The sequence below is a fragment of the Nesoenas mayeri genome (genome assembly GCF_963082525.1).
Source record: "Nesoenas mayeri genome assembly, chromosome: Z".
Taxonomy (NCBI): domain Eukaryota; kingdom Metazoa; phylum Chordata; class Aves; order Columbiformes; family Columbidae; genus Nesoenas; species Nesoenas mayeri.
The window spans coordinates 55,550,048-55,577,803 of NC_137542.1; the positions used below are offsets into that span (position 1 = coordinate 55,550,048).

The window sequence follows — 27,756 nt, forward strand, 5'->3', positions numbered from 1 at the left end:
CTAGTCATTTATTTTTATCTAAAATACTGAGTGGAATGACACTTAAGTGCTCTTGTAAAATTATTTTGCGATCCAAATGTATTGCCTGTGTGCAGACGTGCAGTAAAGACAGATGACACTTGCCATCTTAGGATCATGGGCTGTAGGCTGCCACTGGTCTGCTAAAAGCTGTCTGGTTGTATTGTGTGAATTCCTTTAATGACTTGTTATGTTCATTTCAAGCATATGTATGTGTACATACATACATATGTATATTTTATTGTACAATATTTGATTTTTGGTAGTTCCTCCCAGATTGTAGAAAAACACACAAAGTGTGCTCGTTACTGTGGCCCATATAAGGGGAAAGAAGTCAGGGAGTTGCCAAGTTCCCTGGTGGCAGCTCATGTTTTGCTTTTGGGGATGCTGCGTGTGTGGTGTCTGCCATCTACTGGGTGGCAGTCAAATAGGAGATTTTGTTTAACTGTGAAACAACTGTTTTGGGCTTGTTCATTGAATCGTAACTAAATTAGTATCTGCATTGTATTATGAGTCAATATTTAAAACTTTACTTTATAGCACCATAGTTTTAATTAGTTTAGCACTGTCAAGCTACCTAAATAGCCTGAATGCAATGAGATTCTAAAATCATGAGTATCAGTCACATTCTATTGAGATGTATTTTTGTGAAATTAGTACTCTAATTTTAAAGCCTACAGCATGTTAGTATGTGGCATTTCCAAGGGTGACACATAACCTTTGGGCTTTGAGCAGCTATTAAGAAAAAGCAACAGTCTTAAGTTTTTGTGGAGATAAGAGTCTTGGGTTCCATCTCTTGGGAATGTCTCTTAGAATTACTGAGATAGGTAGAAAAGCTCCTTTTATACCCAGTCAGCTGACCTAGAAATAACCAGGCACTTGTCACTTCTTATATTTTGAAAGTTGCAAATCTCAAAAATTGTTTGCTCTTTCTCCCTACTTAATGTTCAATTCATTCATCTAGGAGACCTTGAACTCCTTAAACATGTGATTGGCTTTGTGGACTGCACAGGCAAGCTGTGTAGATCCAGCATGAAAATACTGGGTCTACAGTGTGCAGTGGTAAACAGTAACGTGAATTAATGACTTGCTAGGAGATGCGGGGATTTGAAATATTTGTGCCAAGATAAAAGAGCCTTTTGAAAATGCTCTTCGAGTTTGGTGTGACTTTAGGCAATATGGGAGACTGTTGTGTCCTTGTTACACAGTTGGGAGAGATGATGGTGAGATCTTTAAATGCTAAGGCTGCTTTGAACATGGGACTTTGTACCATTGCATGGTTCACATCCGCATCTTGCCAACATTTTGTAAACCTGCCAGAAGTCATTGTGCAGGATAACTGAGGAAAATGCAACCTGCTGTCAAGCTAGATAATTGACCTTGACTGTCTTGTCTTGCTTTGAACCCAGAAAAATATCAAAAACATTTGGGAAAGAACAGTCATGAAAAGCAGGCAGAGATGTCTTTGGCCATAAGTCTTTAATGAAGACTAATGAGGACTTGAGCTGTTAATATCTATGATACAGCTGGACACAGAGCAGAGTGCAGATGGGGTGGCCAAACAGAGTAGAAATGTTGTTCTGTCAGCTTCCTGGTATCTGCACAGCTAACGCAGATCACTGGACTCATTCCTTTCTCAATCTGCTATGCCTGGCTGTTTCAACTTGGAGCGAGGTATGAGGTTTTTCCTAAGATGTTGGCATATGAAACATAAATACTTAGGACTTGTACAAAAGAAAAACCTTCTAGCATAGGTAGCTAGGTGGGAAAGAGTAGAAGAACTCTGCACTATTTTCAGAGTAATGGATTGGGAAACAAGCTGAAGGAGAAGGAAGCACAGTGACATGCTGGAGCTAGGGAGTTGGCAAAGTGTTGTGTGATGGTGAGCTCTTGAGCAATTTATGGAGGTGTGTGAAGCATTTCCTGCCACATCCAGTACCAACCCCACAAAGGAGAGCTAAAATGGGAGGAAGAAATAGATGTGATGGTCTACTGAATTCAGAAGGAGAAGCTCCAAATGACAGGATGTAAAAATGAATTCATGCAAGCTTTAATCAAAGTTTTTGTTCTCAAATGACTAGTTCTTAAATGTTTTCCCATAGGGTACACTCGCTGAACGTATTAGAGCTGGAGGAGCAGGAATCCCAGCATTTTACACCAGTACCGGCTATGGGACACTGGTGCAGGAAGGAGGTGCTCCTATTAAGTACAACAAAGATGGCACCATTGCCATTGCCAGCCAACCGAGAGAGGTAAGACATCAATTTGTTATTAAGAAGCTTTCTGCTTTGAAAACTGAATTTAGTACATATTTCCAAGATAAACAATAGTTTAAGCATCTCCTGGACAAGTTTAACCTTTGTATATTGGATTAACAGGATGTCTCTGGTACCAGACACATCAGTTTCCCTCCTACTGCTTCCATCTGTCTTCTGTGATGTGTTCAAAAAATTTTTGCAGCCTTAGGGTAACTTAGCATCAAGAACTGGTCCAAGTGAAAATCTGTCTTGCTGAGTTACTGTTCACTTGGGAGTTCTCTTACCTGGCTTGCTGTGTATTCAAACAAAATCTTGTATCAGGCTACTGCAGTGTATGGTAAGGGTTGAGAACAACTTCCTATTAATGGGCCAGGTGCTCCATAAGTACAGTGGTGTGAAGTGAGCAGCCCTGCAGCTCTTCATGAAGGTATAGCATCAGAGGAGATGGGACACTTTCCTGTTAAGTAAGGAAGAGCTCAGTTGACACAAACTTCCAGGAAACGCATTTGCTAACAGTTGAAGTGCAATTTAGTCTGAGTATTTGAAACTGCAAAGAAATAAAGAGTCTGACTTCCAAGTGAGAAACAAGGGCTCTGTATTGCAATTGAACATAGAATTCGTGAAGAGATTTCTCAGTGCCATAACTGTACTTGAAAAAATGGATGGGGCTAATGCTGTCTGTTCCAATTAGGCTGCAAACGACATTAAATTCTACCTCAAGAGTACCTCTCAAGTAAAGGTGATTTCCAGCCCCCATGGTTTTAGTGTATTTTGTGCATGACTATTTTAAGTATCTAATCATTAACTTAGTCCTTTTTTCCCCTTAATTTTTTTTACCATATATATCATTATGTTTTACCATTTGAAGGAGTCTTTTGACTATTAACTAGTTTATTGTTTTGATGATATTATTCTTCTACTTTTAACATTGGCAGAAGAGTCTCTCCTCAGTATTTCGGAGGGCTAATAATAAGACTAGCATGATTTGATCAAGTGCATTCTCCAAATCCATTTTGAATGCAAGTATCATTCTGTAAAAGTTCAGACCTCCTTTTACAGGACTGAAAACCTGACTTCTGATCCACTTTTGTCATGCTTCTTCCCCCTCTCAGAAATTTTAAATAGCTCTGAAGTAATATTCATGTATATTCTAACCTTACACATTGTTAAGAGAAATACTTTTTATGTTTCTATATAGGATTAAAATACTAGCTGTTTGTCAGTTACATATTCTGGCTTCAGGCACAATATAATTACAAATATTGACCATAAATGCAGAGAAAACCAAATGGAATTCAGCCTTTCAGATTATGTGGTATGAGTGCTTTCTCTCAAATCCACTTCATTTTAGATTTGGCATTTCTGGTGGTGGTCAGTGATTATGATTTTTTCAACAGTTCTGCTTTAGCACTTCAGTTTCGGTTAGCTCGTAGATGTGCCAGCAGATGGAGCAGCAGACATATGCATCTGATTCTTGTTCTGTTTCACTCAAAAGAGACATTATGATAAAACTGGAGTTTACAGTTTTTCTGTGCTTCTCTGTTATTATACAGTTGAGCTACAATTTTTCAGATAAAACTTTATGTAGTACAAAAAGAAGTCAAAATATAATAGTCTGTAAAATTAACCCCATAAAATAAATATTACATGGGAGATGTGTTTGAAAAAATGGTGTCCTCAATGGTGTACTTTTCTCTGTAGGTGCGAGAGTTTGCTGGCCGTCACTTTATTCTGGAGCAGTCGATTACAGGAGATTTTGCTCTTGTGAAGGCATGGAAGGCTGATCGTGCAGGAAACATTATTTTCAGGTGTGACTTGTTTATCAGTAGAAAAAGATTCTTTAATGGTTTAGATAACAAAACAGAAAGAGAATCCTGTCTCCTGTGTGATGGCAATATAATGTTCTACTGATTTCACTTTGTTTCATATTGCCTTTCCCTACTGCCAAAATATAACTGCTATAAAAACAAAAATACAATTGCTTTTTCTAATGACTTTTGAGAATTCAAACATAGCTCTGAAATAAAACATTACTAGTTAAAAATGAGACATTGCAGACCAAAGTCATTATAACTGTGAAGAAATGTAGTGACATTGTTCATCTCAATTTTCATGTTAGTTTGGGTGCTTTGCCTTGTGCAATTGAAGGCTGACCCAGGAAGTGCAGAGTACATCATGTTCATGTACATCAGAAGAAAAGGGAGCTGAGTCAGTCTCCTGGCCAGTTAGTGATGGGAAAACTTGATTCTGTCCCCAGAAGAGTATGTTTAAAGTTGATTTGGTCTCAGTGGTGTAGGGAGAGGCATCATATGAATTTAAACATCTTTTGTAGGAAAAGTTTGGACATTGCACTAGTGATAACGTCATTTATTTGTGCTCTGGTTTGTCCTGAACTAAAGCAGGAGAGGTTTGCTTATGTTTAATGCCTGGTTTTTATTTGTTTGTTTTATGGCTGTCAGATGGAAAGGTAAGTGTTATGGTATTCGGTTTCAGTTTACTACAAGAAGATGCTGAATGATGCATTCTGTCTTTGTATGTATTAAAACCAGGAGTTGAAAAAGCATCTGAAGAATATGCAGAGAAAATTATACCAAGAAAATAATGTTTTCCTTGGTGTATATAGGTATATATACACGTGTATTAACATAGATTTTAATCTATATCTCTTATAATAATAATCCTAAACTACCTGAAATTTGAGAAATATTTTTTTAGTTTACCTAAATCTTGACATCCTGTCTTGCCCACTGGCAAGACAAGATGGTTTCCTGATTGAAAACTGAACTTTTGTGCGTGTATGCACATAGGTTTGATGGCTGCTAAACTGCTTTCCTTAGTCTTTGGGACATGGAATACTGGAAACAGTCTTCCCCCTTGGGTTTATCTTTGTTTGACCTTGAGTCTCGGACTGTCTGTGCTTTTATCCCATGTGTATCTATGCTTACTTACCTCTGGAAAACATTTTCACTCTCCATAGAAACAGACTGGTTGCATTCTCCCTTCCTGCCCTGCCTTTCTGCCCTGCTTGTCTCTCTTTATGCCGTTCTCTTTCCCTCCTGTTCCTTTCAGAAGTCTTCATGTGTCTCACACATTCACACAATATAGTTGATACCAGATACTACTTCCATCTAGAGTGGAGACCTAAAAGTCTTGACTCTTTCTTTCAAGCGTAGCTAATCAAAGATGGAAACATCATCATCCAGTAAAACACTGGATTCCATATAGGGTATTGCTAGTTTAACAGAATTTGCTCACAATAAGCAGTGACCCATTCTGGTTTGGGATGAGACAAAAATTACCTGATGGTGTAGAAGAGAGAAACACAGGCTCATCTCATAGACTGTGGGAGACAACAGAGGAGGAAATTGCAATAGATTAGAATATAACAAAAATATTTCTGTGATCTACAGGATGAAAAGGAAAATGTATTTTTGACATCGTGCTACATACTGAGTATGTATTCACTGCCAATTGGACCCTTTCATACCTTTTTTTATTATATGACTTCTGGTTTTGTTGAGTTATGCTTATGTGGACATAGACTCTGTTTGCTCACATCTGCCACTGCTTTCACAGAAGCGTGGTACTAATTATAGTATTTCCCGTGACTCTGGTATCTGTGGGGCCCATAGGGATGGAGTAAGTATCTGCTAAACTGATGATCACGCTCAAGTTAGAAACTTTATTAAATCTAAAGGATATACTTTAAGTAGACATGTTTGGAGCACAAGCCAGAGTGAGTTTTTTTGTTTATGCTCGTACATGAAACTATAATGTTTTCTTGGGGATCCACAATGGCATCAGCTCCTTTAGAAAGCAATTTTTTAAACAAGGTTTTCTATGTGATACTGTGTGTCCTGTGTCTCTTTTGTTGCACACGAAATGCTGTGGCCACTTTCCTTCTAGCTGTCTTTATGCTGAATGGACTGTTCTCCACCACAGCTTTTGCGTAACAAGATCTGTGTCTAGTACAGTAGATAGTAATTCTTAGGTATAGTGCACCACTACCAAGCCAAATAATCCAAGACCCTGTCAAACATAATGAAATAATCCCACCTAATTCCTGTGGTAGCTGAGAGGATGTGTATATGGGCATTTCGCTTCATTAGTCTGATACTGGTGCTAGTTCTATATAGCAGAACAGAGTGTCTCCAGGTCTTAAGCTCCCTTGGAGCTTTGCCAGTAGGGACAACAGCAGGGAGTACCACTGCTTTTGTGGATATTCTATAATACCCTCTTTGGTTCTCCTCCCTTTTCATGTGATAGCATTCTACTTTGGAATTGTTCAAGCCCGACATACTTCCACTTTACAAGCGGAGGTGTGGTTTGGTGCTGCAGGAAGTACACTCTTGACAAAGGAAAAAAGATGTTGAAGGGATAACCTGAGTCAGGGCCCCTGCTGTCACAGACAGTCATGTCAGATCATGTCTTCATGCTTCTAGTGGTTCTGCAATACGTAAATTTAGCTCATATTGGAGGTGTCGCTTCATATCTGCACCATTAGGTATGCAGTGGATGTAGTTTGTTGTGTTTGTAGTGTGCTTTGAACTAGTTTGCTATCTTTTCCTTTTGGGAGAAAAGCTGTTGTCATGCCTTTGGGTCGGCTTAGGAATCCATTGTGGGAACAATGGACTTTGTAGACATTGATGTCCAGAAAGCTGTCTTAAAATAAAAAGGCAAACTTGGCTAGCTAGTTTCTGGATTTCATAACCCCCAAACCTGACCATTTTTCCATATTGGAAAAGAAGTATAGTGTTTCTGTATTTCTTCTTCTGGATGATGTGTTCTTTAGAACTTGTAAAAGACTGCTGATTCTGAAACAATTTTGCTAACCCAAAAACATTCTGAATTGTATTAGCTTTTATAAATAGGGTCAGAGTCAAGCCCCTTATCTCTTCTTAGCTTGACATAGAAATATTTTCTTGTAACTCTTTTCCATATGTAAAAATAATTTTATATCAGATTCTTTTACTGGCAGATCAGACGTTGTGCTCTTGAGAAAGTCTTTGGCTCAGAAAAGTAGTCACTTAGTATGAAATACTGAATTCTTTGTTTCCACATCTGCCTTCTACCCCTGTAACTATTCCTCTGCTGTTTTAATGCAGCTTTTGTAACTCTGTATTTCTTCTCACTTTTTAATCTGCCTACTTTTGGATAGTTTTCCCTAAGTCACTACTAGCTAGTATAGTATTCATATGCTAAGAGAAGAATATAAACTAAAGGTGGATGTTTTTTTGGTGTGGGTGTTGTTTTTTTGGTTTTTTTTTTTGGTTTTTTTTTTTTGTCTTTGGGTTTGATTGTGTAGGTGTCTGCTCTAGAAATCCTGTTAAAACTGTATGGTAGTCTCAGGATTTGACCATTCAATATCCTGCGTGTCTCACACCCACGAGGTGGCAGCAGCACCCCAGAGTTCAACGTGTCTATGGTATGGCACTATTTCTGGTCTTTGCACAAGAGGGTGAAAAGGCGTTGGAAAATAAGGGTGGTCAGAAAACAAATGCTTCTGTGGAAAGGGAATGGATGGAAATGAGGTTTTTGACTTGTTTTGACTTGTTTTGAACTTGTTTTGAACAAATTTATTTTCAGTTTATAGACAAGTCAATTTAGATTGATTCCCTGTTTCCAGATCAGTTTATACTATGTATGCCATAGTTTGCCAGTAAGTAGTATTTTTTAATTTTTTTTTTTTTAAAGCATATAGTAACAAATACACAGTTTATAAAGTCAACAGCCATTGAATCCACAAAAGGACTTAGCCTCAGTATTTCAAGACATCATGACAGGGATGTTTACAGAGCATGCAAAAGAATCAAGTATGACAACTGAGGGACCTGTGAGTGTGATTTCAGAATTGGATCTGATAATAAGAGTTGTAGAATTGTAGATCTGAAATTTTGCCTCCTTTTACATGCTTTCCACATTGTTGATGGAGATCCAGCTCATACAGTACACGCATTTTGATGAACAATTTCCAAGAATTCTACTTTTCAAAAGGGAAAAATGCTGAGAAGCTGTCAGTGGAATCTCGCTAAAATATATGGGTTTTTTTTCTTAAAGATTATGCCAAATGGTTTTTCACTTTCTGAAAAATACTGAATGGGGCTGACACAGATCACTTGATTTTCCTTGTGCCTATTAGGATCTTGATGCAGATCCCAGCATAGTTATAAGTTACTTCTGTTCCATAGAGGTCCTTTTTCCTTGTTGCAGTAATACTGTGGGGAAATACCTATGATGAATGCCAGAGTCTTGCAGTGAGTGCCAAAACTGGCACAGCTTTTTTAATCAAGAGAATTGGATTAAATTTGCTACTGTGCAAAATGCTGTCCCATGTCCTAGTCTGAATTATGAAGGCATATGTGGGACCTGAGAGGTAGTTAGGCCCTGTGCTGGCCCCCCTGTGGAGATTAATTTCATTCTTTGTGCAGTGAAATAATGGGAAGTTACATTGTACAAAGCCCAGCTTGCTGCTGCTCTTGGATCTAATAAATGAAGGTATCAGTAGCATACCCAATTTCAATTAAACAATGTGCTGATTAAAAGTCAAAAGAGCTGTAATAAATATTTTCAAATGTAGCAAAATGTGATTTGATTTAATATGCATCTTACACAATTCCATAACACTTTTTTCTCCCCCCTATTTTTTTATTAGTCCTCTAGTTATTTGGGAAAAAGATTTGTGATGTTTGTATTACAGAGATACTTGCAGTAGTTTATATGTGAATGGTCTTTCCTTGTACTATTACAGCTTTTAACATGTATTCATTTTATTTTCTTTTGCAGGAAAACTGCAAGAAATTTCAACTTACCTATGTGCAAAGCTGCCAAGACAACTGTGGTAGAGGTAGGGAACTGAAATGTATTAAGCCCTATAGCCCTGTAGCCAACAAAGCCCTTGGTTTTGCATGGTGTTCTGAGGATGGAGTTCTCCTTTCCTTGGCTCCTTAGGGCATTTCACCTGGGGGACAGGGGTCTAACCTGTCTTGTTGGATTGCCTGCTCCTAACACTATGCTGTTTTAGTGATTTAGTGACCATGGTTCCTCAGCTTATTACTGTGTATCTGATCCTGGCCAGGACTTTGTATTTTCTGTGATCAGCCTTTGAAAGGGAAACACAGCAACAGCCTTCAAATTTGTTAAATAAAATAATATGTGGATGAAAGAAGAAATGATAGTATTAGGCTGTGCTTGAGAAGATTCACATAATACTGTGTGCAAAACTTCCTCATAGTGATAACTGTGTAACAACATAAATTGAGCAAGTCATGGAGCTCTCACAGTTCTGGTCTCTAAAATGTAATGAATTACGTGAATTTCAGTCCAGAATGAGATACAGATGTTTGGTTATGCCTAAAGAAACAGGATGGACTAGATGATCTAGAAGATTCTTTCTGTGTTCTTGTCTTTCTTCTTTGTTGTCCAGAATGCTAATGTTTAAAAACATGGAACAGCCTACACTAGAAAGATATTCGTGACTGGAGAGCTGCTAAGGCATAGCAATATCTAAAAGATAGACTGCTTTATTAGCTTTTCATCACAGTCTGATATGTTTTTTTATATGCCTAATAAAAGCTAAACATCGTTTGACAGTAAGATGAAGAGAAACTCTTCTAGACTATTTGTAGTAAATTCTAAATGGAAGACTCTTGTGTTTCTTCAGGGTTCTGTTTTTTGTTTGTTTTGGGGTTGTATTTTAGTGTAAAATCTAATCTGGAAAATTCATGGATTATATAAACATCTTGGATAATATATTTGGAAACTTGAGTTATTACTTTGTGTTTTACAGAACTGTGGAAAAAATACCATAGATTTTATCACGTGACTTAGTGTGACAATGCAGCAACAGTATGTGAATTTTCACTGTTGGTTTTCACGAAAAGTTTAAAATATTTTTCCATTTAAAAATGAAATAGAGAATCTTTCAGCATTCCCCTTCCTTCTAGTCACTTGCCCTTCAGTCTGGCATTTAGAGAATTTAAGTAGATCAAAGCCTTCCACCTACATTCTGTCTCATTCTCTCTTTCTGCTCTTCTATCCACATGTGATAGGGTAGAATTTTCTTGTCAGTGAGCAGCAGTTATTAATATGTGACATCCTTCTTGCTATAATTCCACTTAACAGTCTTTAGTAGATCTGTGGTGAACTGCGTCCACCTTGAGTCTTATGTTTTCAGTACCATTTAAAAGTTTATAAGCTTTTGCAAGATGACACATTACTAATACTTTACAATTCTGATTTTTTTTATGGACAGATTAATGGATGAAGAGGCATAAACAGAGATCTAGGACAAACAGATATTTTGAGCAAAATGCAATGCCTGATTAGCTTAACTTTAAAGTATCTTTCTTCCGAAGTGGAATTCAGAATGTTATTATTGGATTTAACAGTTCAAACCCAGGGAATTGGAAGGAGATATCTCAGTATGGCATCTAGTACATCCTCAGTACTGAGCATCGTCAGCCTGCAGCTAATCATTAGGGAGCTGAGGCAATGGGAAAGAGTTTTGCCTGACTCCTTGGTTAACATTGTTCAAGGCTGAAGGGTGAAATTCTCAATCCCACTTACAGGGAGAAGAAAAACATTTGTTTAGGGTAGTAATTCAGATGCTCCCTTGGCAGCAGGGATTTCTGAATTCTGGTATCTGTTCCCAGCTCCATTTCTGGTTTTCACCCACTGACCATTTAACTTAATTTAAGCAGACAGTCTTAGAAGTAGAGATATGAAGCCATCCCCTGTCCTTTCCATCTAGCTAGCTACAGATCAGACTTGTTTTCAGAGTCATGCAGTGATTAATGGAGATTTGCACGATTGTAGTTCTCAGTTTGGTGCTCCCACCCTGATTCTGAATGTGGAGCTTTGCACCTGTTATACAATCAGACATAGGCTGCCAGCATCTGCTTGTCTAACACAAAGCACCAAGCTGAGACAGGTAACTAGCAAAAATTAAAGGCACATCCCTCTGTGTTTCTGATTTTTGAGCTGCTGAAATTTTTCCATTAAAATGAAGCCTATAAATACACAGAAAAGGAGAGCTGTTGTTCCTCATAGCTACTCTGATGGGTTATTTATTTCCCTTTTCCGTGTATTTGTATATATCTAGTTTTATCCAATGCTTTAGAATCAATCTCTTTCTCAGGAACAGAACTTCATTTGTTAAACTTTAGAAGGATGGGTACTAGACTGTTCACTTATGTCACTGTTAAGCTCAGTAAGTACATTCTATCAGAGTATAACTTGAATTTTGCAAGATAGATTTAATCAGAAAGTTATCCTGCTTTGATGTGAACAAAATAAGAAATGGAAAACCCATCATTTTATTTGTGCTTGTTCCAGTGGTTAACCACCCTCACTGGTATAAATATGTCTTTTTACTGTAATTAGTTTGGCATTGGGTTCCAACTAGTGCTTTTACTCTCTTCTGCTAGATTAAAAACCTTTCTGAAGCTGATGTTTCCATGCCACTGAGTGACTTCTCAGTGCTGTTGATATGAGGAACAGATCGAGGTCTTAATGATTCTAACTGTAAAACATTTTCTTCAGCTCTCCTACGTTTTTTATGTCCATCTCCTTCTTGCTCTGTTTTTTTCTGGAACTATACAAATGTGACCAACTGGAGTGTCTTCAGCATTGTAACACTGCCACCACTAATGTCACCTGTAAGGCAGAGATACTCTTTGGTCCTGCTGCTTCCTTGTTTGCATACCTGTACTCAGTTGATCATTATACAGAGGGTCCCACAGCTTCAGTTGCTTAACACCTTGTTGATCTGTTTCTAGTGTAATTCAGAAAAAGTGTAATTGGTATTTTCCAACATGCATTTTGTAAGCATGGCAGGTATTTCTTGATTGCAGATAACATTTTTCATAACAAAACGCAAGTATGTTTGAATGAACCCTCTTTACCTGTTGTGTCTGGTACTGCCACTTCCTTCTTAGAATTTATTATTTCAACAGTCTTACTTCACATTTATTTTTGTTTCTGATCATTGATACAAATATGGAATGGCACTTGACATACTAAGGTCTGTACCAAGGGGAGTATAAACTACCAAAAATCCCATCTCAAGGTATCTGTGAACTTGTTGAAAGTGGGAAGTGCACTGGGAATCAGTTACATTTGTCAACCTGTCCTTCTAAGTTAACCTGAGGAACTGTGAAATGTGACATGCATACACAGGGAAAGACACTTTCTTCTTTAATGTATTAAAGCTGCTGTTCTCTAATTTAAGTCAGCGTAGCGTTTTACACCTCTATTAGTGAAAGGACAGATACTATTTGTAACAACTCAGAGGTGGGAGAACTTGCCAACATTTGTGGATGTGGAAGAAAAGAGTGAAGAAAAAAACCCAAAACACCTCATAAATCCACAAACTGATAGCTATTGCTTGCTTAAAACCTCTGCAGTGTTGAGAGAAGCCAGGCTGGCTGTACATAGAGAGGCTTCTGAAGGAGGATGAAGTCAAGGTTGTACTGTTACCAGTTATATCTGTGGCACACGGTGGAGAGTTAACGATTTTTAAAATTCCCCTAGAACAAATTTCAGATTAGAGTCTGACCATCAGCTTTGTTTATTTTAACTAGGCAAATGCAGGTGCTCAGTACTGTTTTGGGGATCAAAAATACAGTGATTGTAAACTTCTAATGAAATGGAAGAACTGTTTACTGACCTGAAGAAATATTTTGGACTGTTAGATGCATTTTTCTTGTTTATATAAGTGATGGGAGGTGGAACCTCGTAACATTCACAGAATCACAGAATGTTAGGGATTGGAAGGGACCTCAAAATATCATCCAGTCCAATCCCGCTGCCGGAGCAGGAACATTTAGATGAGGTTACACAGGTATGTATCCAGGTGGGTTTTGAATGTCTCCAGAGAAGGAGACTCCACAACCCCCTTGGGAAGCCTGTTCCAATGCTCTGTTACCCTCACTGTGACGAAGTTTCTTCTCAAATTTAAGTGGAACCTCCTGTGTTCCAGTTTGAACCCATTCCCCCTTGTCCTACTGTTGGTTGTCACCGAGAAGAGCCTGGCTTCATCCTCCTGACACTCACCCTTTATATATTTATAAACGTTAATGAGGTCACCTCTTGGTCTCCTCTTTTCGAAGCTAAAGAGACCCAGCTCCCTCAGCCTTTCCTCATAAGGGAGATACTCCACTCCCTTAATCATCTTTGTTGCCTTACACTGGACTCTCTCCAGCAGTTCCCTGTCCTTCTTGAACTGAGGGGCCCAGAACTGGACACAATATTCCAGGTGTGGTCTCACCAGGGCAGAGTAGAGGAGAAGGAGAACCTCTCTTGACCTACTAACCACTCTCTTCCTAATACACCCCAGGATGCCATTGGCCTCCTTGGCCACAAGGGCACAGTCCTGGCTCATGGTCATCCTGCTGTCCACCAGGACCCCCAGGTCCCTTTCCCCTGTGCTGCTCTCTAACAGGTCATTCCCCAACTTGCGGTTGTTCCTGCCCAGATACAAGACTCTATGCTTTCCCTTGTTATAGTTCATTAAATTTTTCCCCGCCCAACTCTCCAGCCTGTCCAGGTCTCTCTGGTTGGCAGCACAGCCTTCTGGCGTGTCAGCCACTCCTCCCAGCTTCGTGTCATCAGCAAACTTGCTGACAGTGCACTCTATTCTCTCATCCAAGTCGTTCATGAATATATTGAATAGTACTGGCCCCAGTACTGACCCTTGAGGCACTCCTCTAGTTACAGCCCTCCAACTGGACTCTGCCCCATTGACCACGACTCTCTGGCTTCTTTCCTTAATAGTAAGGATAGTAAGGATGTATGGTGAGGCATGGATAACTGTCTATAAAGATCCAGCTGTGCTATGTCCAGTGGAATTTCTACTTTAAATTAAAGATGACCACTAGTAAGGGTCAAGAAGTTTTCAAATGAATTGCGTGATTCCTGTTTTTTGGATGGTAACCTTTGCAGAGAAAAATGTTAAATAATCCAGTATTGGCAGCATAAATTAGTTTGGCTTTATCTCTACGTGAAAGCAAAATGATGTAGGAATTTATTCGTTTTTTACTTCTTCTACAACATTGCATTTTAAAAAAGTTCTCTGTTCATCTGATTCTCACTTCATCTTGCAGAACTTGCAGGAGTTAATATGCAGTTAGAGCTGTAGTCTTGTTGGGAGCTGTGCCCTCATGCATGCACACACTTAGCTGGAGGCTTTCGGTTGATTTTCAGATCTATAAACACTTTTCTGCTCCTATTGCAAAGATGGGAGAGCTGGGAAATGGGCTGATCTAAAAGGAGCTCAGCAGTCACAAGTTATATACAAGCCATCAGCCCTTGTAAAGGTACAGAGGAAAGGCTTGGCATATGAAGAAACTTGATGACTTGTGTGATCGTATATATGTGGTGACTTTTCCAACAGTCTGTGTTGAAAGAAGGACATATATGCTGAATTCAGCAAGTGACACTGCTGTCAGGCCCCCATTGAATTGTGTGATGGGAAATGAAAGGTATAGAAGCTCAGAGTTACAGGAAGGCCTCCTGGATGTGTGCCTAGACTGCCAGGGCAAGGGCTCTGGTATTAGGATGTTTCCTGAGATGTGCATTTCCCTGTAGAATCTCTTGTGACCAGAACCCCACTGGGAGTGATGTGTTTTGGTGATGACGCCTCTTTTTTGGAGAGAGCTGGGGCAATGCAAAGCCACAGGAAAAAAACATGTTGTGACCTTGTCAGATGTGGGTGTCATGACACCACAGCAGAGGTGAAGGGTGACACAGGTTTGGACTCTTACTCTCTGCCATGAGGGAGCACATAAACATCCATAACAGCCCCAAATGTCCCTAAGCTCATGTCTGTTTTCTTGCCATTGTTACTCTCTGCTGTGAGACCTACTGAATACTTGTCCCTGGCAAAGCAGTTTGAGAACTCAGCCACTGTGACGATGTGAGTGTTTGATAGTGGTAATAGTCAATATGTTCAGAAATATTTATTGACTGGCTGTTTGAATATCCAGTTTGAATAATTTTCTTGTTCGGATTGCTGAGGATGGCTAAATATATCACCCTGTGTAAACAGCATTTCCACCTCAAATAATATCAAGGGAGGAAAAAAGAGTGTACTTTCTCATAAAAATGCATTAAATAAAAATCATTAAACCCTGCATTTTATCTCTGGTTGCCTAGTAACAACACAGCCATGTCAGTGAGCACCATTATCTCAGGTACAATGAACTGTGCTGCACTAAGGGACAGAAGCAGACTGGAATAAGCTATTTGTATCCTTTTATCTGTGCTAAATCATGGCATTGTATTTTATTGAGGAAACTGGAAAATGAACCTTTTTTTTTGGGTATCTATTCCTCCAAGTGCTTTAACAATAGCAAAACTTTACTAAGATCCATATCTCTGTTCTGAGGAATTCTTCAAGGTTTTTACACAGTGACAGTTTACTGTAAAAAGCCTGAAAGTACTATTTTAAATTTGAAAAATAATCTAGAAGAATCTTTTTTCTTACCTGGGTTCCCCAGCCATGGAACTCAAAACTGAACCCTGGTACAGGAAGCACTTCTGGATTTGGGATGGGGACAGACTTTGCATTAGGGTGTGTTTCTGGGAAACCACAAATCAGGATTTGAAGGCAGGGACGATGCAGAATTTAGGCCCTTCTGTGCAAATGCTTTGAGCAGTTGTGTTGTCACAGTAATTCAAAACAAACACTTGCATTTTTATGCCAAAATTTTTGCCTGTTTGAATTCCAGGCTGATGGAAGTTATACTGATGTCTCATGGTTCTCCCTTGTTCTTTTAAGTGAATTAGGCAAGTGCTTAAATACTGTTGTTTCAGTTCCTTTACACTTTTTTTTCTAATGTTTTAATTGTGTATTTTGAAAAGTCTTGTAGTTTTTTGTAACATCTCAGTATGAGGCCAGCTGAGAAATAGGCTTTCTAGCTTGGACAGCAGCACGTTCTTGATGCTGTCATCTGTGGTCACCTCCTGCAAGGCATTTAGGAGTGGTTATGTCCTCTGGGCTTGTTTGCCTTTGTCAGCAGCAGTTAGAAAAGACTTCTGTCTACATGTGCACACCGGACTATCCCTTGATTTTCCTAAGCTATGTATACCATCAGTTTCTCCTAGTGTATTGAGAAAAGCTATTTTTACATGGTTTTGGTCTTAAATTTTACAGAAATGTGATGGCAGGTGTGCTTGATTGATTAATTAATTAATTAATTACTTTAAAATTATAACTTATTTGGGATTTTAAGACACTCTAGGTTTAAGAGACTAACTTGAGCCATCATACAAGTAGAAATGTATTGCTGTTTGTAATGGATTCCGTCAGATTCCGTCGAGGATGAACATATGCTAAGCAAATGTATCTAACTTAGACTCTGCCAGAAGGCTTATAGGCAAGGAGAGAAACAGATGTGTTATATGAAGTTGGCCATCCATCCACCTACCTCAAGGTATTATCTAGACTTTCAGGCACAAAAAGAACAAAAACTGCTAAATTAATGTAAAGGTTTCTGAGAGTGCTGAATTTTTCTTTCAATAATTCAGAGGAATCAGAGACAACAAATAAACCTGTCGTTAATGTATTTCTATTTTGAGGGGGCTAGAGAGGAAAGGGTTAATAAACCAACCAAACAATTTATATAAAAAACTATTTTAAATAAGTTGTGTAAAAGTTCTAGTGGGAATTTGAAACCAATTGATATAGGCTTGATGTGCTTCAGTGGTTATTCCCTCTGATTAATAAACACAGAAACAAAACAGAAAACTTGTTATGATCGGGAGATTAGAGGTCATACTTGTTATGACTTTGAATATCAGATGTGCTAAAGACATTTTTTCTCTCTTGCTAGAGGAAAATAAATCAGAATTTTCTCATCAGGCTGTGATAAGCAAAAACTTTTATTGTTATGGTGTGAAGGACTGATTTGATGTGTTTCTGTCAGCTTCAGCCTCATGTAATATTTTCAGTTCTGTGAAGCTCTTTATTATTTTATTATTATTATTATTATTATTTTTTATTTCTGTGAATTTCTAGTGCTCTCCTTTCCAGGCAGCTTTAGGAAGGATAATGATTAAGTGTTAGAAATTTTAGTTTTTCTTAAAATTTGTTACTTACAGTCTCATGATACCCTGTTTTTACTGATTAATCTGTTGAAAGTGTCTAAGCTGCATGACATACTACCATCAGTTGTTTTCTTTCTCCCAATCCTTTCCTTAAAAATTACTCTGACTACCTTTTTACTTAACACTGCAAAAGAGTTTTATTGAGCTTGAAGATTGTGGGGTTTTGGGATATCTGCTATGATATGAAATGGACCACACTGATCCCTTGTTGAGAAGCGGTAGCATGTAAAATGGTTTTCAGAAATCCTTGTAAACTACCACTATAATTAATATCTGAAATAAGGAGGATAACTAATACTTCTGTGCATGTAAAATGCCATTTTGAGATGTTGTGTCTTTTCTGCATTTATTGAAATACCTGCAGGGTTTATATTCCTTCCCGGAAAGAACCAACAACATAATTTATTATGTCTGTATGTCTCCAGTTTAGCATTCTCTGGTCTGATCCTTGGTTAAAGATACTCCTTGAATTTGATGGTGGTTTAATTAGACTTGAATAGCCTGGAAAATACAAAGAACTTCTTTGATCGTGCAATTAAAAATATGTGTTAGCTTTTTTTTTTTTTTTTTTTTAATTATTATTATTTTAAATTTAATTTTTTATTTTATTTCTACCTCTACCTTCAGTACTTAAATTTCTCTTAGCTCCTTTTTGAAAGACAAGCTTAAATTTATCTCCTGACCTTTAAGCTACATTTCTTTAAATGCCTAGGAAATGAGACCTCTTTCAATCTCTTTTCATTTGTCACTTGTCTTTTGTTGAGATTAAAGCTATTTTTTTTTTTTAAGGTTTTAATTCTTCTCAATAATATGCAAATAATTTTAATAAAAAAATGTCAGTTAGTTGTTTTTACCTTCTCATCAGTTCAAAGGCTTTTAGTCTAATGTATTTTGACAATAAGCAATGAAGTAAAGGGATAACGTATTTAAAGAAACCTACATTTTGTTCACAACAACGCTGAATTATATTATTCCAGTAGAGTTAACATTGTTAGCAGCTGTTCTGTTCTGGAATGGAAGGATTTGAGATGTGGTCAGTTACCTTATTTAACAGAGGTGCTTCCTACAGGTTAAGCAGGTTGTGTTGCCATTAGCTCACCCTTAACAAATGAAGCAAGACCATGTTCACCCATTGTGGGGGTTTTGTTTATTTTCTTCTGGGCCTCCTCCCATTACTTTAATTATTTGACTGAAAAATGGTTACATAATGTAATATAAAAAAATATTTTCCAAAATTGCCTTTTCCAGACCTGAGAAGGCTATTTTATGTATATTCCATGTGGATGGTTATGTTTCAGTTTGTGTTAAGAACTTAGACACTGAATACAAATTGGGCATTTTATAATTAAAAAGTAGGAACATAGTTGTATTCTTGTTTTTGGTGTCATGAATATCATCCAGTTGAGTATAGTAAAAATACATACTGAGCACCATGGAATCACTTTTCATCAAGAAAGCACAAGTCACAAAACACGGTGACAATCAGCGTGGGTTTCTTGATGGCCTATATCAAAACAATCAGATTTTAGCAAGGGTTTAGGAAGGAATCACTCCTTAGGTGTGCCTGCTGTAGGAGGCTGGGTTGCTTGGTAATACTAGTAGATTACTGGATCTTAAAGAAATCTCTGGTACTTTTAATTCAGGTGATTTTACATTGGAAAAACTGTGAAAAATCCAAATAAACCGACCTAAGAAAGCAAGAAAACAGCTGTCATTTATCACTTCCACTTTTGATGTATATAGATATACTTGTGCAAATTGTCAAACAAGCAAGTCTGTCAGTTTAATGAAGTAATTTCAGTAATCAATACTTAGCAGACATTTCTTTTTCCTTTGTTATCTACTTTGGAAACATCTTGAGAAAAAACCTGCAAGTTCAGTTTATACTTGCAGAATACATTTTTACAGTACATATTCATAGGTATGGGTGACAGCAGACATTGATGTTGAAATAGCTACTCTTCTATAAAGTCACTTCTACCTTGATTTAAATGAGTCTGCTTAAGTGAGTTTTTATTTTGGGTAAAAATGCCCAGTTAATAAGAAAAAAAAAAGGTGAAAACACATTGTTTTGAGAATGTTATTTTTGTAGGGTTATTCCTTTGAGAAATTTCATGTCTTCTGACTTTGAACATGTTCTTGAAACTTTAGAATACCATGTAACCTGTCCTTGACAAAATGTGACTAGTTTAACAATTTCTGAACAATCATAGAATCATTTGGGTTGGAAAGGATCTTTAAGATTGAGTCCAACTGTTAACCTAACACTGCCAAGTCCGTCTCTAAACCATGTCCCTAAGAACCTCATCTGTATGTCTTTTAAGCACTTTCAGAGATGGTGACTCAACTGCTTCCCTGGGCAGCCTGTTCCAGTGCTTGACAACCCTTTCCATGAAGGAATTTTCCCTAAGATCTACCCTAAACCTGCCCTGGCGCAACTTGGGGCCATTTCATCAGCACCCTCCATGCTACAACCTCCTTTCAGGTAGCTGTAGACAGTGATAAGGTCTCCCCTCAGCATCCTTTTCTTCAGGCTAAATAGCCCCAGTTCCCTCAGCCATTCCTCAGCAAACTTGTGCTCCAGACCCCTCACCAGCTTCGTTGCCCTTCTCTGAACTCTCTCCAGCACCTCATAGAAGCGTAGTTCGGTGTATATAGTAGAACTTTTTCAGAGGCTGGTGTTTAGATTTTTCATATTCTTTCATACATGGACACAACTTTCCATATAGACAGCTTTTGCATGTAATCAGGTGTGCTTCCTCTCTTTTTTGTGGTTGTTATCCTAGAACTACGTGTGTGTACATTGAGCAGGTAGTGCAGTGCAGTCTGTTTTCTTTGCTGTCAGCAGTACAATGTGGAGTAAGAGGTTAAATGCATAGAATGGAAAGGGGCAGTTGGAGGAAACAAGCAGCAGGTGTGGAGAAGTGTAAGAGAAGACATTAAGCCTGAGGCAACTAGAAGTGGAGGTAATTGAGGAGATTTAGAACAGAGAAAACAAAGGTAAAATGAGTATAATCTAGCAGGGGCTCCTAGTTCACCAGAATCTGTAGCCACATGATGAATGACCTGGGGACAAACTTAGGAGAATTATGTCAGCTTTGCTTCCCTAAATATCAGATATGATATACTGGCAACACACCTCACTGTTTTGCTTTGTAGTGTTCACAGAGGATAACAGTCTACTAGAAACAAGGAAAAAATACGAAGGTAGGTAGAATCTTCATTGATATGTAACAAGCAAGTAAAGAACAGGTGTGTGCTGTTCCTGTATTGCAAAGAGAAGGAAGCACACAGTGGAATGACAAGAGATAATTATAAATATTTTAATACTATTTAAATTGTAGAAATGCAATGATAGAGCCTTTTGGATTCCAAGGAACTATTAGACAAATTCATGGTCCATCAGAAGCTGTGAAGCAAAGTGGTCTGTCCAGCCTCTCGCTGAGGGCTTCCTTAAACTACACATTGCTAGAAGCTGAGCGTATATAACCAAGAGTACCACTCTGTCTTTTAAGTTTCTGTTCTTTACTAAGAAGAAGGCTTCATGGACTAAATGAACCTTCAGTCTCATTAGGCTAAAGGCTTTCTGACAAATCTGAACTTCACAGATTTTTACTGTTCTCCTGCCCATCAGTGTGTCATGGAGACATTTATTCCAAGTCTGACATGAGCATAACGTGGTGATTAATGACAAATATGTGCCTTTATCAGACTACTTGGTAGTAGCTTGCTTTTTAAAGTTGTTGCAAAAGTCTCATCTTCAGGATGGCTATTGACTGTCATTTCATTAACCATGTGAGTTTGGCAGAAGTTGGAATTTCATGGTCTGGCAGGGATGTGGTTTAGTGCCAGAGCTAGGTTATGGTTTGATTCAATGATCCTGAGGGTCTCTTCCAAGCAAAATGATTCTATGATTCTAGAAGGACAGAACTGAACTCACAAGGTCCTCTTTCATCTCCCTGCATGCAGGCAGAGCTGAGTAAATATTAACCTCCTTTGCACTTTCCTGTAGCCCAATATATTTGGATAGTGTGTTCTTAATTTCCAGTGACCTGTTTCAGAGGGTATTCCACTGTTTTATAATATCAAAGCTTTTTGTGAAATTTAGTCTAAACATAAGACTGACCTTTTTTCTCCTTGTTTGTCATTAGCAGAGGGAATAGCTGATCACAGTTTCTGTGATCTGGAATGAACCAGACTCATGCCACTTTTGCTTATAGTCCTTATTGTGTTTTTTAATATATTTTTTAACTTCTTATGATTTTATAAATGTTGCAATGAATTTTGCAGTGACATCCTGACTCTTCCAGTAGTCAACTGAAGAAGTACTCTAATGAGTTTGTTTTGAGAATCTTAGGGGCTAAATTTGATTTCATTCTTCCGCTGTTTTAGACATTTGACCAGTTGCAATATTTTATCCTACTGATGTTCTGCTGGGTATTTTTGTTAATTCAGTTTGAAGAACTGAAGTGTACTAGGATAGTTAAGGTAGTGATAGAGATATCTAATAAAGCCAGTTTAAAACCAAGCTGCTTAAAAATGCATAGTTATTTAAAAATTCTCCCTCTCATCAAGTCTCTTTCTCTCTCTGTCACCCATCTACAGATGCACATTTTTGATATTTTTCCCCTAATAAGGAATTATGTTGTCATTTCTGGTTACAGCTTGGTTTTGTGAAAACTGAGATTTAAAGCTAAAACAGCTGAAAATGTTTCATGTATCGTAAAGCATCTAATTAGGCTACAGATATAGGTTAAGAGGTAAATACGCAAAGGAAAGGCCTTTTAATTTTCAAGTCTTTTGGCATGAATAGTTGTGTCATTGTAATTTCCTTCCTAGTTTTTGGTCAAGAACCAGAGTTCTTTATCTTTCTTAATGGAAATCCTTAACCTTCAAGGTTCACTTTCTCTCTCTGGAAGCCTTCAGAAATTCTGACATAAAACTGTAGAAGAGTAGCTGAATTTCCATAAGCAAAAATCCGACTACTTTAAAAGGGGAAAAGTAGATGTAAATTACAGAAGGAAGTGACATTTTGAAACAAGTGACCATTGATTCTATGAGTCCTGATACCAAACGAAATGGCAGAAGGCTCTTGTGAATCATAGTGGAGAACAGCTTTTATGTTCTGGGTATACTTGCAGATAGAGCAGTATTCAGAAATGATTGAATTTATTCATTTTGCTCCCATTGTCAGCAATCAGACAAGATTTGCAAGCACATTTATAACGAGGAAGAAAACCAATACTGTGAAACTCTTGAAACAATGCAATGATTTTTGAATCACTCATCAGAGCCTTCCCAGAAGAGGGAACTCGGCCCATATGGTCTCCTGAAGTTAATCTTTATCTTTACCTGTGTAGCAAAGATGTAAACATTTTCTATCTTCTAACACATTTGTGAAGTTAAGATTTAAAATAAACATGTGATCAAGGCAGTCCAAATGGTATCAAAGTATTTTGATTTGCAAATTAAAAAATGTGCAGGAGGTGGTCTACCTTGATTAGTTCCCTCTTTGTGCTTCACCAGACTTCGTGTCTCTTGGGTGGGATGTCATATAAAGATTTTGATGTTTACAGGAATTCTTCTATACATGACAAAAAAAAAAAAAAGCCTGAGGCAAGGTAAGTAGAGAGAAGAACAGAAGGATAGATAATATGGAGAGAACAGGAAGAAAACTCACATATGTCCTTTTAATTATTAATATAAGTGCTCTCCTGCATGTCGGCAGGTGATTGAGGGTTAGGCTGTGGATGTCTCACAGAACAGACTCATAAAGGAATATGGAATGTGAAAGGGAAGTGCATATTCCCAGCTATGGAACTATTTAATTTTGCATTATTGTTTTTATCTAGAAAGGTGCTTGGGTTATATCTCGCAGTGGTCACAGAAAGTTAAGTTACTGATTCCCATAGCCATCAGATTTCATGTTGTCACTTCCATTAGCACAGCTTCATCTGTGGCAGCAGTGCTGGCAGCTCTGATGGAGGATGCTGGCAGCCCATCTACAGCGTCTCAAATGCAGTATCATCTAGTTCCCTGAGAGCAGGGTTGGGAGAGAGAGTTGGAGCAATCAGATGACATTTATACTTCCCCTGTGCAAATTATTTATTTTTCATATGAACATGCTGATTAATTTCACTTGCAGAACTGGATGATGTGTATTCTTGCAGACATTACATGCAAATTTTTAATTGCTTTTCAAAATTCCATTTCATTGCTCTATTGATATTTAAGATACTTAATTACCCTTAATGCTTAATGGTAGATCAATTAATTTGGTACATAATGGCAGAACATAGCAATTGCAAAACACCAGTAAGAATAGTGGGGGGCTGCCTGTGAACACAAAGGTGTTCTAGTCTGCAGGGATCCTTAGGCCCATTTGAAATCACTAGGACAAAAATACATATTGTATGTGTAATGTTAGGATACCATAATTATGTTGATAGGTGTTATAAGGAAAAGCTATCATGCTGACTGCTGTTTCCAAAGACACAAAGTACTATCCAATTAAGGAAATAGGGTGACTAATAACAAAATCCAATAATTTACTGTTGGATAAATTATTTATGCTCTGTATTCTATGAGGGAGAGATAACAATGTGTGAAGTTTTCTGACAGGATAATTCTGTTGAAGTTGGTTGGATTGTGCCTGCAAAGACTTTGGTTTTATAATCTCATTTACTGCAACAAATATATGTAGTTCTTTCATGAAAAAGTTCAAATACATAGTAATTAGTATTCCCGAGGCCTAATTTTCCACATGATAAGACAAACGTAATTAGAAAAGGTGAATTTGAGAATTCTGCTGGTAGCGGATCATTTGCTTGTGTATGGGTTCATTGAAAAGCCTTATCTTTTGCTTCTCCTCCCTTCTGAGCATGTTCTGGTAGCAGTCCCTGCACTGAGAGTGCTTTGGCATGTTTTCACTTTACCCTTGTTTAGACTTGGTCTCCATTTTAGGTTTAAAACTCATTTATAAAGTAGTAAACTTCAAGTGAGGTAGGGCATGAATAGATTATACCATTTTTCCCTGAATACAGTAGTCTGAATTTTTTAAACATTGATTCAACTGCCTCTCCTTATCTTGTGGATAAAACTCTGTATGTTTGATTTTGCTCCCTGTGAACACTGAGGCTGGTGTCCCTGTGGCTGTTGTTACCTCTTCCTTACCACCTTTGCCTTACAGATTTCCCACTGTGTCTCCTCCTGTGCGTAACCTCCTGTGGGGTAACCAGGGCTTTTTTTAGGGGTCATCTGAAACTGATCCTGGGGTCTTTATATTCTTAATTTTTCCTCTCCCTCTTCTGCTTTTAGGGTGGATTTGTTTGTTGTTTTTTTTTTTAATTGTCAAACTGGAAGGCACAGTAAGGAGGTAATTGTCTATCAGATGTACTATAGATTTTAATATTGATAACATTGTGCAGTAACAGTAGGATGTCAAACTGAATTTTAAGCTCTTCAATGTTGCTTCACTGGTGAAGGCTACTAAGGGATGTACTCACATTGATGTGTCATATGCTGGGACTTGTTTTGGGGTTCTTAGACTTCCTGAAAGCTTAACTAGTTCCTTGTGATGAAGCATGTTTCAGATGTTATCTTTGTCCTGTTGCTTTAACATGACACATTTTCTCTGTGGTCAGATGCAGGTACAGCCCTAACAGTAGTGTCTGTTTGTGGCACAGGGTGTGCTCTCTGCACCTGAGACTTGTCAGGGAAAGCACCAGACATTACTGAAGGTCTGTGCTGCAGGCATCTGCCCATAGCGGGGTCTCCAGCTAGACCACCCTGAGCTTGGACATAGCGGAAGGAAAACCCTGTTGTCTGTGCTTGAGGCACAGAAATAAATTCATGTACCAGATAGCTGATATTTAAAATGTACTATATGTGAATCAGTGCTGGTTTGTGCTGAATCTTTCACTAACTGTAGAGACTTAGATCCTCAGATCCTTCTTACAATGAATAATTACAGTTTGAGTTTTTAAAATTTTGAGTACACTATGGAGAAATATCAAGCCATCTTCTGTGTTTGTATCCTTAAAATTCATACTTCTGCTTTGTACTCTGATATATTGTTTCTTTCTGTTTGGATGGAAATTATCTGTAGGTACAAGCAACTCTGATGTAATTGCACATGGTACATTTCTTGAAGGTGGTTGTACAAAATGGGGTGTTAAAACGTAAACTACTTTCAATTTGTATGTAGAAATAGCCTTTGAAAGAAGAGGAAAGATAGCCTTTTTCAAAGAGGCTCTTTTATGCCATTTGTTAGTTTTCTTGATTTGCCCACTGTATATTTAGTATTTTAAATGCTAATAAAATTGCTAACAGAATAATTTTTTCTAAATATTTTCACTTTCCCTTTTCTGTATGCAGGTGGAAGAAATTGTTGATATAGGAGCATTTGCCCCAGAAGACATTCATGTTCCCAAAATCTATGTTGATCGTCTGATAAAGGGAGAGAAGTTTGAGAAGAGAATTGAAGTAAGTGGCTGAGCTTCTTGATCACAACATACTTCTGTCTGGGGTGTATTTTTGAATTTACAGGGTTTTTACTTGAACCAGCAAGCCTTAGAACTGAGAAAACAGTGTGAGAAAAAGCTGTCAAATTTTCCTAAGTATTGGAGTTTAGGTAGGTACTTAGGTAGTTACTGGTTAGGTGGAGGCCTGAGAACTGAGCATCATTTCTTATACCTGAGCCTCTCTGATTCAGTCCCTGAATAATTTTTAGCAACCGCCTGTAGTCCTAGATGGCTTTAACGCAGTTGAAAATTCGATGGAAAATGCTACTCCATTCTACTTCCTTCTCTCTGTTCACCTTCTGTAGACAAAACAAAGAGAACACCTAGACTGAGAGCTGCCTTTGACCATTAGATACTTTCTTTTTTACTGGAGAGCTCTTTACATGGGCAGGTAGGGCCATTCTCAAACCCCTTTTGTGCTGTGTATTGAATTACTCCTGGAACATTTCCTTTTTGTTGTTGTTTTTTTTTTTTTTTTTAATTTAATCAAGAACTTTTTTAGACAGTGGTAGTTACAGTCTGAATAGAAGACTGAAAACGTCCAAGAAAATTATGATTGTGTGATTGTTCTTCTTTTTTTCTGTGGCTTTGCTTTACTCAAACTATGTCGCTATATTCATTTTGGTGATGTGGCAATACTCTTAAAGTGCAACTGAAAATTCTGTATTCCTTCTGTGTCTCCATACTCCACGGTTGGGAGTTATTCAAAATGTCGTCAGAAGAGCTGGTGGAGGGGGAGATCTATGACACAAGGAGAAAAAGGACATCCTGGGGAAAAAAAAGTGCAGAAAGGAATTGTAATAATTAAACTTTTATTATTAAAATCGAGTCACAAAGTCCTAGAAAGTCATACAAGGCCTTTCCTCTGAGTAATCTCTCTTATGAACATGTTTTTTCCTTTCATCTCTTGGTTCTGCAGAAGGATATTACACGTTGTTAAGTATTTGACTGAAAACAGAAGTGCCAAACCCTGTTTTTTTTTCTTTCTTTGGGCATGTTGTGTTAGACTGCAATTAATGGCCTGTTTCCTCCTTCTGAATGAATGCAATATCTCACAGAAAGCTTTTACCTTTTATGAGAGCAATCCATTTTGCATTTAGTAAACTCCTGTTCTTACTGCCATTTGGCAGTGGTGACTGCCAAAGAGGTGACTCTCGGTCCAGCGAAGACTTTGTATGAAGATCCTGCTTTCTTTGGCTTGTTTGCATACGTGAATACACCTACTTAGTCATCTGCCCCCTTCCCCAGATGCTTAAGAAAAAAAGGAAGCGAGGTGGGGGGGAGAAGCACAATAAACTGCACAGCAAAGATTTAACAGAGATTAATTTTGTTTGTGTAGTTTTGTAATTTTGGCAGTGGTACATCTCATAAGTATAGGAAGGAAATGGCAGATTTATTTACTCTTCCATAAAATATTATATATGAAGGAAGTGACTATACATGTGCAAGCATTCAGCGTGGTAAGTGGTAAGAGGGGAGATGAGGAATAAAGAGAATAAAGAGAACCTAGTTTGTCCTAAGTCTTTACTGGCTCTAAGTAGCACTTCCTGCCAATTTGGCTCAGACATGTTGCCTCTAGTGCTAGCCATATTATACTATTTAGCCTTCTCTTTGCTGGGGAGAAACCCTTTGTGATTGTTCCTACTATTTCCACAACTTACAAGTGAAGCAATTCTAGGGAGAATAGCCAAGGCATAAAAAGAAAGTTGCTGGGAAATTCAAGAGAACTGATACTGGTTCTGACTGCCTAAGACAGGGGTGTCCAACTCAGTTTCATTAGAGGCCACATCTGTCTCACGGTTGCCTTCAAAAGGCTGAATATAATTTTAGGATTCGGCCTGCAGGCCTTGTGT

The 27,756-nt window shown here is 38.0% G+C and overlaps 1 protein-coding gene across 1 annotated transcript in view; it reads left to right on the forward strand.

Moving 5' to 3' along the window:
* Positions 1-27,756, forward strand: part of OXCT1 (3-oxoacid CoA-transferase 1) — an 81,111-nt gene that overhangs the window by 18,606 nt on the left and 34,749 nt on the right. The window contains exons 5-8 of the mRNA XM_080361961.1: positions 2,121-2,270; positions 3,978-4,084; positions 9,060-9,120; positions 25,758-25,865. Of these exons, the coding sequence (XP_080218087.1) occupies positions 2,121-2,270; positions 3,978-4,084; positions 9,060-9,120; positions 25,758-25,865 (426 nt within the window). The remainder of the gene's footprint in view (positions 1-2,120; positions 2,271-3,977; positions 4,085-9,059; positions 9,121-25,757; positions 25,866-27,756) is intronic.